Consider the following 17,411-nt stretch of genomic DNA (forward strand, 5'->3'; position numbering starts at 1 on the left):
AAGCTAACAAAGCATAAAATTATACATTTATTAAACTTAATTCTTATATACAACTAATCAAAATAATCCTCAATATCAATGTAAGGATTCAATAAGTCTTCTCCATAAATACTTAAATCCAACTGATTAAGTATTAAATTTTCACACATTTCTTCCAAACCAGTATCTCCAATCAATACTGCTCCTTGCATTTTACCATTTTCTAATATGAATTTTATATACTCCTTTCCTTTAGTCATTCGTAATAGAACCTCATACTTATTATTCAATTTTTGTCCATTATATAAACCAAGCAAAACTACTTTGTAACCAAAGAATTTAGTTACATGAGTAAACAATTCAAAACAAAAATCTTGCAAAAATTCCTCATTGTTTAATTTAGAAATCATTGATTTTGCTGCATAACGTCCCATTTGATGAGCTTGGGTCCATAATCTCATCTGAAACCATTGTTTTGCTAATTCCCATCCTACACTACAAACATCTCCCGCAGCATATATATCTTGTTCTGAGGTTTCTAACTTCCAATCTACTAATAGTCCCCCATCTTCTCCTTTCTTAAATTCTTCCAAACCTATTATGTTAGAATTTGGTATTACACCTGTTGCTGACACAATAAAATCACAACCAATAATCTTTCCATTTGTCAATTTAACATATATAGACCACTGCTTCATGGGATCAAATTGTTCTTGTTCTGATGCATTAAGAATTTTTAAAACTTCACATTCATATTCCACTTGTACTTTTGATGATTCCAAATAAGTACCTTTTATATCGAAATTGTTGTGCCAGTCTGGACCTAAAGCTGGTCCATCTTTTACAACTGCTGTGTCAGATATTGCATATCTCATTCTTTTAGTTGGGGCATTTGTATTAGCATTTACAGATACATCAGTTCTATGTACTCTATCCATGAAAAATTCTGCAGCACCAGGATCAACAAACGTTGCAGAAATATGTTTATCTTTAATTACCCATATCATTTCAATGCCATCCACTTCATGTACAATTTCAGTGGCAATACCTCCATTTCCAACTATTATAATTCTCCTAGAATTTTTTATTTTCTGGGAAAACTGAACAACTGATTCAGTATCTCGGATTCCTAAAATAAACTCATTATGTTCTGCTATAAGTTTTGGTCTGGCACCATTACAAATGCATAATATTTTATAATTTATAATTCTACCATTTCTTGTTAATACTCGTTTATTTGGAACATCTATTTTAATTACAAAATCATGAATAATTTTTAACGAATCATTTGTTTTTGATAACGTTGCTGTGTCTTTCTCTTCTACATTAAACTGCATTAACGTTTTACCAAGTGGAATTATATTTGTAACAGCTTTTATTAAAGGACTAACTGTAATCAAAATGGTATCAACATGTGGGGCAAGGAAACCTATACTTTCAATACAAGATGTCCCAGCTATACCACCTCCTATTACTGCAAATGTACAATTCATTTCATCTTTATTCATCTTTGTATGACTTTTTAAAATAAGATAAGTTTTTAAACAATTTTTGGTTTAAGAACTTTGCCACTCTGAATAATCATAATATCTAAATGGAACATCAAATGTGATTAAACCATATTCCTTTGCTTTGTACACAGCAACAAGTAAATCATTATAAGCCTTTTGGCAGATTCCAGTTTTTCTATGAATAAAAAAAGAGAATAATTTAAAAATTTATATACTTTTTCAACATTAAAAAAAATCAAACTTACTCATAACTTATGATACTTCCATTATTCTTCGAAATAAATTGATTTAATAAATCAATATTAAGGTAATCAAGTACTAAGTATTCATCCTTACATATTGGACATGGATTACCAGTAGAAATTTCAAAATTTCTCTAAAAAGTGTATTTAAATAAGAAGTTAAAGAATCATTGATAATTTCAGTTTGTCAAAAAATAAATATTTACAATACAAGTCTTCCGTGTTATTCGTGGTGGGATTTGTCCTTTAAAATTTCGTTTATAGAATTTCCATACAGGATCATTTCCATAAGTTTGCTTATAAGCTGAAATAATTTGATACATTTATGTTTCAATATATTAAATAAATTTGTTCTGTATGGGTACTTACCATTACTTTTCATATATTTTATACTAGTCTCTACAGAAATGATTTCCTTTCTATCTTTTGTAAATGGAATTTTCTTAATTGTTTTTCTATTGTCATTTTCTTGTATTGTATGAACTTGAGCGTACGAAGAATTAACAAATTTCACAGGCTTAACCTAAAAAAAATTTATATCTAAAGCGTTTCGTGAGTTTGAATACAGTTACTTTATTGACTCTTACTTTAGTAATTAAATTGGCTCGAAAAATTAACCCAGACAACTGAAATCCATTTAATATCAATGACATTGTTCTTTTTTCAAAATAATTCTTACTTAAAAAATTGTATTACAAATTAAATAATACTCATGCGATGTCATACGATGTGGTCGAGAAACTGGGAGCACATACATAAGCATGATCAAATTCAAACAGATTATATTTCAATCGTTGCTTTAATATTTTATTACTATGAAATGAACTTTACGGCTTTTATTCTTCGAGACTTTTTATCTGTTTTATTTTAATTTATTTAATAATGTTATAAAAGATTTTATAATATTTGAAAATAATATTATTGAGTATTGATATGGGAAATTAATTTATTGTTATATTATACTTAAATACTTTTTATAAATATATGAAATATTTTATTTACGCAAAAAGTTTATATTCTTTTAATACATCATGTTTTATAATACTTCTTTTATAAAAGTTGTTGATTTGACTAAGAAATATTATAAGCCAAATCGGAAGTCGCTAAACGTATTTTAGGTACTTTACTATATTTAAGTATAGTTACCGCTTTAACAATTAATTGTAACTAAATTAAGCATTTTTAATATTTTAGTATAATTATCTAAAGACATGGTATATGGTAACAATATAATTTAGTTAATAAAATAAACAGACACTTGATTCGTTTCAAGGAAATATGACGTTTCCGGTTTGGGCGTAACAGCAGCTTCTACGTAGTTAGGTGAGAATAATTTTACTCGGGTTAAAAGTAAATTTCGGAATTGTTCAACAAGATATCACGAGAAAGCCAACGTTAAGGTAATAAAAATAAAATTTAAACAATGTTTGATTACAGATGGCAGATCAACGGGAAGATATTTGCGGATTTTGGACAATCTTATAGCATTCACCGAATGCGTACATAGTCTAGTATTTTCGTCAAAGCATAGGGCCACGTCGCTTTTGTCTATAAGAAATGTTAAATTTCTTATACACCGCTGTGAATATTTATTTTTCATAAAAAGGATTTAATTGTTAAACAAATGTGAGTGGCTTTTCTGTCGTTCAAAAAGCCGAAGTCTATATTTTTTTGACACCGTTTAATTTTTAAACTGTTAATCAGAAAGTGGTACGGTTTTATTATTCAGCACGTTACGTACCCCAAAAATTTTAAGTATATTTCGTAATGGATATAATAAAAATGGAAGAAACTTAATTACACAAGTATTTGAGGCCTAAAACAAGGTGGAATAATGAATGTATTAGTGACATAACTTCATGGACATATTGTTGGGGCTGTCGGATTTTCATAATACGAATTGCATGTATAGTATGCGTTATGTTTCGAAATTGCACGAGTGGTAATAGAATATTATTGGAGAGCGTTACTAAAAGTGTTAGTGATTATATACACGTACAAAAATTTATAAATTCGGCAAAAATATTAATGTAGCACAAAAGGACGATCATGGTGTGCTATAAATAGAAGTTGTTCGGTGATGATGTCAAGTGATAGGGTGGGGTCGCGACAATTATTGGTCGACCTTAAGGGGGGTGCGAAATGTGATTGGTCGGTTGTGTAACCATTCTGGGTGGGATATGCGCGGAAGTATTGCGCAGGAAGAGATCCGCCAGTTGACCATCGAGTGAGCACCGTTGACTGGAGGAGCTTACACCTCGTACTGATAGTTTTACTATTTGTAGCTTTCTGTTGCTTGATTTCAGTATTTGAAGTTCTTTATTGTTAGAGAATGAAAAATAACGAAAGCACAATTCAAATAGGAAAGATTCGGTATAAAAATCTTTTCACTTGGCGTTTCTGATTCGTGAGGTAGATGCTTTCGTATTGTACGATGAAAGGACAATGAGGATAGAAAAGCATTTCAAGAATTTAGTATTCGCGATCAATTTTCGGGGAAAGTACTTTTAGGCTTAGGTAAATAATCTTTGCCAATGTAATTTATTCATAGATACGAGATCTCTTACCTATGTCTCTCTTACGTTCGTGAGAATATTCAACAATATGGCGGTGTAACGTGTTACGCTAGCCTTCAAGAACTACGTCAAATTTTCCCACAAAAAACCCGAATATCTTTGTGTTTTATTACAGATTTACGTCATGATCCTATGTTTGTACTTCGATATGCGCTAAATTGTCAAGAATAACATCAAAATGGTAAGTCAAATTTATTAAAATCAATTACTTTCCCCTTTACTTCGCAAGTTTTTTGAGAGAGGGCGCCATATACTTAAAATTGCGACAGACGTAATGGAAGGGGAAAGCGGTGGGATCAATAACCTTCACTTGTATGACCTCGTATCCTATTTCTGGCACCGCCAACTTTTAATGATCGTACAATACGAGCATTCGGGTAGTGCAATGCTGGTTTGTTTAAAATTAATTTAATATGCATTTATAATACTCATTTTGAGTATCAAAATGGGGAAGGTAAATGATCCTTGCGTTTTTCTATTAAGTTTGTACTTCCATGTGACATTCAAGTTGTTCTCTTGTGACTAAAGTTTTAGTTTTTATTCATTGATTTAATTCATGTAATGCTTTTACATAATATATGATTTTTATTGTAAATTATAACAGTGTGTTGATTTGAAATTTGTATGAAATAATACATTTCTTTTTTTGTTTTTGAGTGGAGGTTAAATTGGTAGAAGTACATTGATTATTTTTTTGCAACAGTAAACATAAATTATGTAAATTATATGCATTGATTCAATTACATGTAAATTTTAAAGCTTGCCACTAATTTAAGAAAGCTTATAATTAAGTTTTATGAAATTGTCAAAAATTTTAATATAAAGTTGTTATTTAATCGATATTGCTTCATTTAAAATGCTTAATAGTACTTAGTTAAAAATTAAATAAAATAAGATTTGTTACTTGCTCTATTCAACTATTGTCTATTGAAATTTTAAGATATGTGATGTTATGCATATGCTTTTTCAGCCACGCATAGATCCATTATCTTTATTGAAGTGTCTTAGTGTTTTGTTGGGGCCAACTGGAGGCATTAAAAGTAAAGAAGAAGTTCATCGTTTAGCTAATTTAATGACAAAGTTCTCGAAGAAACTTGTTTCAAAATGCATTTACATACAAATATTAAAAGCTACAAACACCGATTTACTTAGTCAGTGAGTATATGTTTTCTTTTCTATTATTACAGGTTATTGATAAGTCAGTTACAACTTATTTCAAAATCAAATAATTGAAGAAATAATTTGTATAAAATAAAATTCTTTATACTGCATGTTAATCCATACGAATATGCACAATATGTATAGCCGTGTGAAATATAAAAAGCATGCAAGATTAAAAAAATTGGAACTCTGAACCATTGGACGATTTAAAATATAAACCGTACTCACTGATGCGAGTCCCACAAAGCATATTTGAAAACTATTTTATTATAAAGATTATAAATATTAAAATATTTTATGTTATTAACTATAGAAATAAGTATCATAATGCAGAATAATTTAGAATTTGGACAATTTTTTGTTTTTCTTAGATTTATGGGTGCTGGGGGATGGAATCTTATTCACATGTGGCTTACTGATGGTATTCTTGCAAAAAATTGGGCTCTGATTCAAGAACTTCTTGAACTTTTGCTGTTATGCCCAGTAGATATTGAAAGATTAAAAAGCAACAATTGTCCAAAATTAATAAAAGGTTTATCAAAAGAAGGCAGTCATCAAGGTGTTAGAGTGTTGGCTAGTCGATTAGTCGAACAATGGCTGAAAATAGTGAAAGGAGAAGCTGCACCAAATTCTGTGCCAGCACAAATCATGACTATTCCAGTGCAAAGTACTGGAGCTTTAGAACAAAGTTTGGCTTCTCAATCAACACAACAGCATCAACAGCAACAGTTTTCCATTCACTGTGGTATTCAACAAGTTTCTGATGGTGCTGAAAATGCAACAGTACATGTGCAAGAGCTACAATTCACTCCAAACTCTACATCAACTATTGCAGTACCTCATATTCAACAACAGCAGCAGCAACAATCACAAGAACAGCAACAGCAATTGCAAGAAAGGACAATTGTTCAACCTTTGCAATTGCAAGTTGTCACTAAACAGCAGCAGGTGCAATTACAGCAACAATTGTCATCACAACAATCAAAAAAGCCAGCTTTTGTTGTGGTATCAACATCTTCACAATCCCCAGTTCCTGTGTATAAAATTACAATTCGTGAAGGTAAACAAATTCTTACAAAAGTGGAGACAGATGCTGCAAATATTAATAGTGTTTTAAATACGAATAGTACAAATATAGAAATTAATGGAGATGTTGTGGACGATACACCTCCTGTGAAACATACTGTTGAGGAAGCAGACTCTAAGGAACTCAGTGATTGTGTAGTCAGTGGTCAAGGTTGTAAAGCAGATGTTGCACAATCTGAAACATTAGACCAAGTTTCCAGTGAAGTGAAACAGACTGTAGTAGATTCCATAGACAGTACTGATGTGGAAGTTGTTAAAAATAAAGAAAATAAAGACTCTAAAGACATTAAAGACAATGTTAGTAGTGAAAGTAGTAAATCTAGTAATAAAGAAAATCGGGACTCTTCTAAAAAAGATGAAAAAAAATCTAGTAGTTCAGATAAAAAAAGTCATCATAGTTCGTCTTCATCCTCCAAAAGTTCTTCTAAACATACCTCAAGTTCCAGTTCACATCGCACTAGTTCCACATCTTACAAATCTAGTAGTCATCGCTCTAGTTCTAGTAGTAGTAGTTCAAAAAGCTCTAGTAACAAGGATAAGTCTTCCAAGGACAAAGAGAAACATCACTCGTCTAATTCATCCAGTAAACATAGTTCTAGCAAAACTAAATCTGATAAAGAAAAAGAAAAACAAAAAAAGGATCAGGCAGAAAAAGATAAAGCAACATTAGAAAAAGTACAAGGGCAGGCATTGAGTTCAAAGTTGGGGAAAATACCTAAGAAGAAGTTGGAAGAAGAGAAATCGGGAGATGCAGCTGTAAGAAAATCATCGACAGACTCTAGGGACAGCTCTAAGGAAAATAAGACTGATTCAAAGAAAGTTGTTGCAATGCCAGAGAAAAAGAATATTTCTATTTCTATTGAGAGTAGGAAAAATTCTCAGGATTCTACAATGCGGCCAAAGACTGTGAAAACATTTAATTCTAAATTCAGGTCAACTGGTTTGGAGGAAGAAGTAAAGCCTCCACCACCTAGATCAGCAAAAAAACCAAACCCTATCATTGATAAAAAAGTCATACCTCAGAAATTACCTGCCTTGAAGAGGCCATCCCCACTTAGAGAAGCTATTCCAGCAGCAGATAAACGAGCTAAGTTGTCATTGGATTCACCAACTACACCTCCAAGTGAAGAGAAGAAAGGAGGCATCAAATTGATACCACCAAAACCAAAACGTAAGTATCATCCAGTATCTAAAACATTATGCTTAAAAATTTTCCTTTACAAGTATGTATACATATTTTTTTCAATAATTTAATTTATTAGGAAAAAGGTATATATTATTTAAAATTTTTGTCTAACACTGATGTTCTGAGACTAAATATATTGTATTTAAATAATTAGGAGCATTCTTTGAGTAATTATTAATGATATGTTTTATAATAAAAAATCTTATATATCATCAGAAATCTTACACACATTCTATATACATATTTGATAAATCATATGTGTAGTATGAGTTTCAACAATTATAAAATGTATACATTTTTACAACTGTATATTAATTAGATTTGTTGAAATTATGTTGAACTACAGAAGATTCACCCTAAAGAAATTTGTTACAGTATATTTGATTAACACAATCTGAATTTTTTATTTTTTAAGGTACCGGGTAAATATATAAATAATAGCAATTTGACATTATATTTTTATTATAATAATATGGTATCACTTTACGAAAGATGCCAATATTCTAGATACTTTCAAAGTATTTAATTAATTTAATTTAAAATAACCAGTCTTTGAACATCAGTTTTTTTTCTATTATACATGCTACTACTAACTTCTTAATATTGAGTTTGCAGGTGGATGGCTCCAGGAGAAGCATGAGCAAACTATATACTTGTATATTTTATATCTTGCCCGAACATTGGTTCATAAATTAATGATAGAATTCTTATTTATCTGATTAACTTGCAATTTCTTCCAGGCCAGTATTATTTTAGTTTATATTATATAATAGAACCCTGTACTACTTTCTTAAAAATTATTAGAGTCTTATAGAAGGTAAAAGAAAATCTATATCAATCGACCCACATGGAAGTGGATCGAAAATGGATATCGTGCTTGCCTCAATAATTAACGTCATGTTTGAAGAACGAAGATATTAGGATCGTCTCTTTGAGCGTCGATTTATTTCCTATATTAAGAAGATTCAGCAGGTAATCTTCGATAAAGTATTAATTAAATCGTTTGTACGAAAATTCTAAAAACTAGTGCCGTGCGGTTATCGATAAGCAATACATCAAAAGTAATCGTGGAGTTTTTTCGAACAATTATTTGGTTAAAACAGAAACGGTGTGTTTTATTATTGATAGAATTTTCGGGGTGTGTGTTTTACCGTTCACCGACGAACGATACACCGATAGAAGTCACCATCGGATATTACTAATCTACCTAGGTAAGGAGACAAACCAAACTCTTGTCTGTCCATACTTCTTCCCTTGTACATGTACACCCTATTAAGCATTTAAATAAATTGATCAGAAATCTGGAAATATTTAACTCTTGGGTTTCTGCTATACATCTTGCTCACTGAATGCTTGATAAAGCAAACACTCATACCGTGGGCCCATCCAGATTTCCATCCTCTCGGTGACTAATCGCACAAATTGTAGGTGCAAATCAAGTCGGGGCTTTCAAAGTGGTGTCATTTATCAAGATAAATGTATTCAATTTTCAGAAAATAATCAGTAGAATTATTCTTAGAACAAATTGTAACGCGATATTAGATTACGATTATAATTAGCCATGAATTTTTGTTGATTGCATGCTTTTTGAATATTTCTGTAAAATCATAGAAACGTAGGTTTTTACGCTTATTCATAGAATGCATTTCATTCCCTTCGTTTTACTTAGCAACTTTTTTAACCACCAGTATTCTGTTCGAATAGTGATCAAAATTTTGCTGTAAGATATTTTTTAGAATGACACCAGTTTTGAGTGTTATCGCACAAGGGAAACAATTTTTGCAATTAATACATTATCTTCAAATCTATATCATTCTTTAGTTCACAGTGGATTTGCAGAATCATTCAAATACGTTCGTGCGTTCATCAGAGAGAATAGAAATTTGTTTCGGGCACATAGTCCCGAGATATCCTTGTGAAAACGAGAAAGAATGATGAGATAGGGGGAGTGGGAAGAGAGAGAGAGAGAGAGAGAGAGAGAGAGAGAGAGAGAGAGAGAGAGAGAGAGAGAGAGAGAGAGAAGAGAAAGAGCGCGCGTGCAAAAGAGAGCGAGAAAGGATATAGTATGTATGGGACGAGTAGATGAAAAAAGCGAGAAAAAAGTGGCACGACGTTCAAAGGAAGTCCATTTAAAAGACAGTACGGAATCTCGTGGATGAAAAGCACTTCCGAAAATGCATGAAATGCGACGCTGCGTTTCGACTCGTCGACTTCGAGCAAGCCGCCCCTTAGGATCAGCGGGCCTCTTCTTGCACGACATGTAATCGTCTATTGCTAATGACGACGTCAACACGGCGAAGAAGTCACCTTCCTTGCCAGTGGTCGCGGATTAATAATCGGGTGAAAAGAACACTATTGGAACAGGAGAAAGATACATATAAAAAGGAAAACAGAGAATACGAAATGCAAACCTTCGATAGTGTGCCTCCTCTTTAGCACAAACATAATATTAAGTACATATATGTGTATATATATATGTGTATGTATGTATATATATATATATATATGTATATATATATATAATACGATATGATATATATAATATATATATAATATGATATATATTATATATAATATATATGTGTGTGTGTGTGCGTGTGTGTGCGCGCGTGTGTGGTATGTGATATATTATATATATATCATATATATGTATATGTGTGTGCGTGCGCGCATGTGGTGTGTGCCTGATGTGTGTGTGTGTGTGTGTGCAGCTCGCGTTTATTTATTCTATTAAAGAATGTAGTCTTTTTCGTATTGAAAGAAATTATTCAGAAACGAACGAGTAAAATGCTCAAGTTTCGTTTGAAACACGCATAATTTTTGTCTATTCAAACTTTCCTGAAGAAGAATGGTTTTGGCACAATTTACAAGAATATTCTTAATGGCTCGTAAACGGTTTACCTTTTTGTCGAAAAGAATATTATGTGACGCAATTTGAGAACGCGGTTGATTTCTCTTATCCAAATATTTAATTGAAAGAACATGAAATTCAATACCGTATAAATATTTTTATGAAATTTATGAATACGTACGATTCAATGTCTTTACAAAAAAGAACTGAATTGGAAATCATGTATTTGAATTAGACGCGAAGAAGGAGGATAGACGGGAGTTACGACGGAGTTGCGCAACAGCGCACTTCTCGGTTGTATTCTGCGGAATACTGGGGCGGATGTTTTTGCGACGGTCATCGCGTAAGCAATCGCGTACGGAACAGTCTCTGTTTCTCGTAGCAGTTGGATTACGCTTCGCGGCATATATTAACCGTTCAACATATTTAGATCCGCGCCGTAGCGCGAACGTATTCTCGTCATTGGGTACCTATCTCGCATTTGAATTCGAAACGGGATTCGAACGAAAAATAGTGTCCAGTAGCTCGTCTTATTAATAAAGCTACTATTTACGAATTATTTTCGTTTATTTTTTCATCTGTACGTCGAAAATACGACTCTGAAAGAAAAAAAAATATTGACATGTTTTCTTAGAACTTACGATAATCGAGTCACTGTTTGAAACGTAAACAAACGTTCTTTCGTTTATATTAATTCAATATTGCGCCTCAATTACATTATACAAAAAGAGAAGAAATAAGTGCAATAATTAGACTAAATTCGATATGTACAAATATAATTTCATCTTTGCACTATACATAGTCTGTCTATAAACGTTAACGCATTGTTATTTACGTATATAAATATCTAGTAATTTTTTTTATTGCATTACTAGTGATTTATATATTTCATTTCTTGAAAAAGGGTAGAATTCTGACGTTTTTTAATATTCAAAAAATCTTACATTTTTATTCTTTGTTGCTATATTTAAATTAACATGAAAAATAGAAAAAAAAGAGAACATACCTATAAATTATTACTGAAAGATTGATTGCGCAAAATTTCGGTAACTATTTATGATTATATTAGACAATAGAATATTAAGTGTAAAAATCACATTGAAGGTCTTGCAAAGATACAAAACGAGATGTGGAAAAAGCAAATGTGCCTTGATTGTTACATAGCAAATACACTATAAAAGTCAATTTGTGATTTGCAATATCTTTAGAGCGAAGTAAACGTAAAAATGATTCGAGTATGGACCGAAAGCTTTATGGAAATAAAATTGGAGCCGTACAATAATTAAACCCGTATATTATTCCCCAGTTTACTATTATCACTTTTATTGAATGCATTCCATGAAAAAGTTATACAATTATCTCGTAATTCATTATCAGATTGATATATCGTTTTTGTACCTTTTTCCTACGTACAACAGTACTTTTGTCGTTGTGTTAATCGTATTACTATAGAACATCGTCGATTATACATACTATATTCAAAAGAAGCCCGTCAATTGAAACAAAATTATTTGACGTTCAAACGAAACTTGTTCGATTCCAAATTTTTATATTGTTTGTAATCATTAATCGTTGGATCACTTAGCACACAATTATTTTTACCGGAATAATAATTTAGCAAAAAAGAAAAATCACAAGAAACGTTCATCGAGAAAGTATACAAAAAATCTTTGTTTCTATTTATTATTAAACCGCATTTGTGAAGAGATTATGATTTACATAACGATTAGTACATAAACGCATTAAATTTCGTATGATCTTTCAGAAACATTAATTATATATTTATGTCGAGCCGGAGACAATATTAAAAAACTCTTAATACCAATGGATTAAGTGTTTTAAATATTTTTTAAACGAAAAGTTGTCACATTTTATCATTTGTTTAACTATGAATTAAAAGAATTATGTTGGTAATGAAAACAAATAAATTTGAATACCGAATATAAAATAAGCAAAATTATGACGTTATCTAAATTGAGAAATTCGAACAGCAGGCAGGATGCCGCTATAAATACGTACACATTATTTATATCTTTGTTTTACATTTGATTTGATACTTCGAATAATATAACGATCTAATCGATCAAAATATCAGCGATAACATTTATTGATTTGCTCATGACTGATATCATTTAATAAAACTGTCTTTTATAGTCGTGTTTATAATTACGCAATAATTTAATTTAACTTTACTCTTTGGTATTGAATGCAGGCTTGTATTGAAGTACATTTCATACTTTTTTTTTAAATTCGGTTTATCAATTAATCACAATATTGTTTATAAGTATTTGACATAAGCATATGTAATTGCCATAAAGCGACGTTTTTCGTACTATTATAAAACTATTATAGTACAATAATTGATTCCATTTCGATTACAGACATTTTTACAGATATTCCTCCTCATTCCTTCTTCGTCGGATTACTCGTTAAAATGAAAGGACTGTTTAGTTTCAGCTTCATCAAAAAATAATGTCTACATTTCTGTCTCTGATTTTGGCTATTTCTAAGATGTTTATTAAATTATTTTTTATAGATATCTGCGTGCAGTTTACGAGAAATAAATTGGAAATACTTGAATAACTAACATTTATTTTGTAGGATCATCTTGTACGGATATCTGCTGATTTATCGCATCTGGATTCAATGAGGCCGCAAGTGCGGAACTTTTTTCTTTTCGAAAGTAAAGAATGTTATAGACATTCAATAACATTTTATAAACACAACGAAGTGTCTCATTTGTTAATTGATAATTTTACAGTTTACACTTGTAATTTTATTGAAACCCGATGTGTACAATTCCATATTTCAAATATTTCATGATGCTAATTATTGTTTTTTAAGGATTGTAAATTCGATTATTTCATACAGTAACGAATAACAAAATTTCCTTTGCAGTCAGTAATGAAATACTATAAAAACGAAGATTAAGTAATCTTTTTTCATTACTAATAATTATTAGTATTTTTTATCATAAACTTGTGTTTTATCTTGTTATTTTAACCATAAGTATTTATTTATTGTTGCAGCAATGGTTTTGCAAGAAAGCGATATGTTTATGGATGCTTTGACCGCGTCGACGAAGAGTAAAGAACCGCGGAAGAGAAAACGAAGGACGTCCATCACGAAAGACGGTCCTACGGATGCTAAGAAACAAGAAACTGCCAATAGTGATAATCGCGATGTTACACCTCCACCCACCTCACCACCAAGTGCCGATGAAAAATCACCTATAGTTGTCAAGCCTAACTTTAAGGTGCGTATATTTATACAATTGTGTACTGATCCATATAAATATTAAATTTAGCTTACTATTAAAATTAAAATGTTATTATACATATATGTAGTATAAATGATAAAAATATATTTTTTATGTTCTATTACTTTAATTAAGTTGTAAAAAGTAATTGCATTAATTTTTTTTATCTGATGTTGCATTTCATACATTTCTTATAAATACAAATATTTTGTTTAATTTAAAGTAAGAAAAATATTTTTCGAGAAATTTTTGTAGCAATTTCGGATTATTTATAGATTATATGTGCGCGCGCGCGCGCGCCCAAGAGAGAGAGAGAGAGAGAGAGAGAGAGAGAGAGAGAGAGAGAGAGAGAGAGAGAGAGAGAGAATCTGGGATGTGTAATAAAATTCGGTATTCGATTTAAATAAAAATATTTTTATTTCTGTTATAGTTTTATCAAGATACATTGGAGACAGACGAAGATAAGGATCAAAAAGAAAAAGAGAATTCGGATGAAGACATTAAAAAAGAAAAAGACGAGACGACGGACGATCAAAAAGAAAATAGAATATTCAAATCAGATATTGATGACGATGCTGGAAGTAACAGTAAGATATTTTATGCTTATCTGTATGTACACGTCTTGATATATTTTTAATAAATTTTTAATATTTCTTTTATCTATTAGCACCAACACCTGATGATGATATGGAAGAGAAAATTTCTGATTCTCCTGAAGATTCATCGTCGGTATCTGATTCGACAAAGAAGGAAAATGTTAATTCATATCCAGAAATACGTTACGTCGACGGGCTAAGGAGCGTTTTATTGCTTCAAAAACGTAAAGGACCAAAGAAAGTACTGAAATGGAAAACAGATCTAGAATCGGTACGTTACTTTGAATTAGACGAAACAGAAAGGGTCAACGTGACGAAAACATTTACCGACATGAAACAAATGGAGAAGCAGAATGAGAGAGAAGCATTCCAAATGGCCAGAAAATTAAGTAAGTTACCAAAAAAATAATTTCTTCCATTATTTTGAATATTCAAACATAAAATCCAAGTTAATTAATGATTTGTATAATCTAATTTTGTAGGTAATGAAGACTTGATGGAAGAGAGAACAAGGTGGAAACCTTTAATTCCGATCGATTTGCCTCCAGCATTAGTAGAACCTGGAAAAGATAGCAGAGAAAAAGATATCCAATACGCGCGAGAGAAAGGCATTTTACAAGCGCTTTACTTTAACCGAAGCATGTAAGAACGTAACAGATATTTATATAGATACAAATTTGTATTATTTTCTTTTTATCAATTCTATAATAGAAGATTTACACAGTAAATTTTAATAATACAAATATTCGTACTGCATATAATTGTGTGTATGTTATATTAAAGAAATAAGAACTTTGAACCATTGAACGGTTAACTCATAAACTGTTCTCTCTGATTTGAGTCCTACAACTGATATGCACTTCAATACATTTTCTTACAAAATTATAAATAGAACGTGTTTCATTTTATTAATTTAAAATGTATGTAATGTGTCTTAATTATAGGATTCCAGACTCTGCGGCGGAACCCGATGAGGAACGTCATCATGTATATAGTGATCCTAAAATCATTCCTTTGGATGATCTCACAGGAAATAAGGAAAGTGAGAAAGACTTTACTTCAATGGCATGGCCAGAACCAAAACCACAGTTGCAACCTCAAACACCGGCAGTGTCAAACTTCCATTATCCATCATTTCCTCATAATCAACAACCAGTAATGGCGCCTATGGGTCCTCAGACTTCAATGGGCCCAATGCCTCAAATGTCTCAGCAAATGATGGGACCTTCTCACATGGGCCCGTTAGGACCTGAAATGGGCGGACCAATGCCTGCTGGAGGAGGAGGATGGAGAACTGGAGATGGAAAAGTTGTTGTACCTGATGGAATGGGAATGAATCCAATGGGAAATATGCCAAATGCTTTCCCACCAGGAATGGAAGGTGGTCCAATGGTACCACCTGGAATGATGGGACCACCACCTATGTATAATCAACAAGAAGGTTATGGTATGATGGGTCCAGAAGATATGGGATTCAATAATATGAATCCAAATAATTTTCAAGGCCCTCCTGGTCCTATGTATGGGGGGCCTGGGCCTAACTTTCAAGGCCCTAGAGGCGGTGGTCCAATGCACGGTAGAGGTAGAGGTGTTCCTGGTCCTGGTTGGTACAGAGGTGGTGGGGGACCACCAGGAAGAGGTGGTTGGAGGGGTGGCGGCGGTGGATGGAGGGGAAGTGGAAAACAACCACCAGTGTGCAGACAATTTTCTAAAAATGGCTATTGCCGAGTCGGTGATAAGTGTCAATATCTTCATCCTGGAGTAAACTGTCCACCATTTTGAATGCAGTTGTAGTAATCGAAGAATTCATCGGAGTTTTCGTAATAACGTGATATGACCATTCATTCTATTTGAATGAATCTGTAAAAATGGATAATTGTACAGAAAAAACATCCGCATTCGACTCTAGTATGCGTTAGGCGCGATAATCAATGATAATGTGCAATTTTCTATTAATGATGTGAATAATCGGGCGTATAAAGTAATATCTATACAGTTATATTTTCACGGAATTTAAAAGATATTGAGCAATCCTCGATTTCTTTGTATTGCGTAATATAGGAAACGAATATTATGAAGAACAACAGCATGATAAGTTTACTTTACACGAATAATACCCGCAAAATTTCGTGGTCGTTAACTGCTTTAAGTTTAAAATGACAATGAAGGAAATCAATAGGTTCATCGGCTGCTGGACAGCAAGAAGGTTCCTACATGTCGCTTTTTATTATGATTTCGAAAGGAATACGAAAAGTCTGAAACTACTTTGAAAAAATGTTTTTTATTTATCTATTTTCAGAATATACTGAAAATTGGACTATATCACGTAGTGTGAAATTTTGATTATCATGTCTTCCTTTGGCATTCATAATTTACAGACGGTATCCACTACCGCCAATATGGTTGGGGTAGTTGTAACAGTAATTAAATTAACAGGATCGTCGCGAATTTTAATCTTATTAGCATGACGACTAGCGATTTCAAAGTGTATGACACTAATGAGCAGGAAGTGCAAATTCCAATTTAATGAGTATTTGTCTTTCAAGATTACTGGGTGGGTGTCTAATTGCTTTCTACTAATAAGTATATGTAATTAAAATGCTGTTGAAACGAATTAAGCATAACATACAACGGAACATTGTAACACCAAAAGTTCAAATAACGAGTTAAATAACTTTTTATTAAATTAAGATTTCTCACATTTAGTCGTGTATGAAGATTTATTGTAAATATCATAATTGTATCATTTTGTATAAAATATCGCTAGCTCTAATAACAAGAGACTGTTTTAGGCTTAAATGGAATGTAATAATATAAAAAGAGCAACAATTTTTAGTAAAAACGTGTATGTATGATTTTAAGTAATTAATGCGAAGCGATGAAATTTATAGAGTTCATTTTCAGTAATGAATTTGAATTTGTGCTCCATGAATCATATCGTTATAGTATATTATAATTGTATTA

General features: G+C 31.7%; 3 protein-coding genes across 5 annotated transcripts; 1 reads left to right on the plus strand and 2 right to left on the minus strand.

Moving 5' to 3' along the window:
- Positions 1 to 8: 8 nt before the first annotated feature.
- On the minus strand, positions 9 to 1,487 carry Pyroxd1 (pyridine nucleotide-disulfide oxidoreductase domain 1). The gene has a single exon (XM_076319018.1). The coding sequence runs from the start codon at positions 1,485 to 1,487 to the stop codon at positions 54 to 56; it is 1,434 nt and encodes a 477-aa protein (XP_076175133.1). The 3' UTR covers positions 9 to 53.
- Positions 1,488 to 1,524: 37 nt separating this feature from the next.
- Positions 1,525 to 2,738, minus strand: Mrps18b (mitochondrial ribosomal protein S18B). The gene is made up of 5 exons (XM_076319145.1): positions 2,320 to 2,738; positions 2,102 to 2,255; positions 1,939 to 2,036; positions 1,736 to 1,866; positions 1,525 to 1,665 (listed from the first exon to the last, which is right to left on the minus strand). The coding sequence occupies exons 1-5, from the start codon at positions 2,383 to 2,385 to the stop codon at positions 1,536 to 1,538; spliced, it is 579 nt and encodes a 192-aa protein (XP_076175260.1). The 5' UTR covers positions 2,386 to 2,738; the 3' UTR covers positions 1,525 to 1,535.
- A 217-nt stretch (positions 2,739 to 2,955) lies between these two features.
- On the plus strand, positions 2,956 to 17,312 carry Pnuts (Phosphatase 1 nuclear targeting subunit). Of its 3 annotated transcripts, none has more exons than XM_076309033.1 (10): positions 2,956 to 3,055; positions 3,170 to 4,249; positions 4,424 to 4,489; positions 5,279 to 5,463; positions 5,841 to 7,726; positions 13,622 to 13,848; positions 14,282 to 14,438; positions 14,519 to 14,836; positions 14,930 to 15,089; positions 15,392 to 17,312. In XM_076309033.1, exons 3-10 carry the CDS (start codon positions 4,487 to 4,489, stop codon positions 16,227 to 16,229), a joined length of 3,774 nt encoding a protein of 1,257 aa, XP_076165148.1. In that variant the 5' UTR covers positions 2,956 to 3,055; positions 3,170 to 4,249; positions 4,424 to 4,486; the 3' UTR covers positions 16,230 to 17,312. The 3 variants fall into 3 exon arrangements, with proteins under 3 accessions (XP_076165148.1, XP_076165157.1, XP_076165164.1); XM_076309042.1 differs by having other exon boundaries at positions 3,170 to 3,358; XM_076309049.1 differs by lacking the exons at positions 2,956 to 3,055; positions 3,170 to 4,249 and adding an exon at positions 3,065 to 3,132.
- The last annotated feature ends 99 nt before the right edge of the window (positions 17,313 to 17,411 follow it).

The sequence above is a fragment of the Ptiloglossa arizonensis genome, chromosome 1, assembly GCF_051014685.1.
Source record: "Ptiloglossa arizonensis isolate GNS036 chromosome 1, iyPtiAriz1_principal, whole genome shotgun sequence".
NCBI lineage: Eukaryota > Metazoa > Arthropoda > Insecta > Hymenoptera > Colletidae > Ptiloglossa > Ptiloglossa arizonensis.

Bases quoted from the DNA above. Each gene is read 5' to 3' on its own strand.
- Pyroxd1 (XM_076319018.1), bottom strand. From the start codon at position 1,487: ATGAATAAAGATGAAATGAATTGTACATTTGCAGTAATAGGAGGTGGT.
- Mrps18b (XM_076319145.1), bottom strand. From the start codon at position 2,385: ATGTCATTGATATTAAATGGATTTCAGTTGTCTGGGTTAATTTTTCGA. The intron at 2,256-2,319 runs GTAAGAGTCAAT...AATTTTTTTTAG, and splicing joins GAGCCAATTTAATTACTAAA to GTTAAGCCTGTGAAATTTGT. The intron at 1,666-1,735 runs GTAAGTTTGATT...TTTTATTCATAG, and splicing joins GGAAGTATCATAAGTTATGA to AAAAACTGGAATCTGCCAAA.
- Pnuts (XM_076309033.1), top strand. The intron at 14,837-14,929 runs GTAAGTTACCAA...CTAATTTTGTAG, and splicing joins CCAAATGGCCAGAAAATTAA to GTAATGAAGACTTGATGGAA. The intron at 15,090-15,391 runs GTAAGAACGTAA...TCTTAATTATAG, and splicing joins CTTTACTTTAACCGAAGCAT to GATTCCAGACTCTGCGGCGG.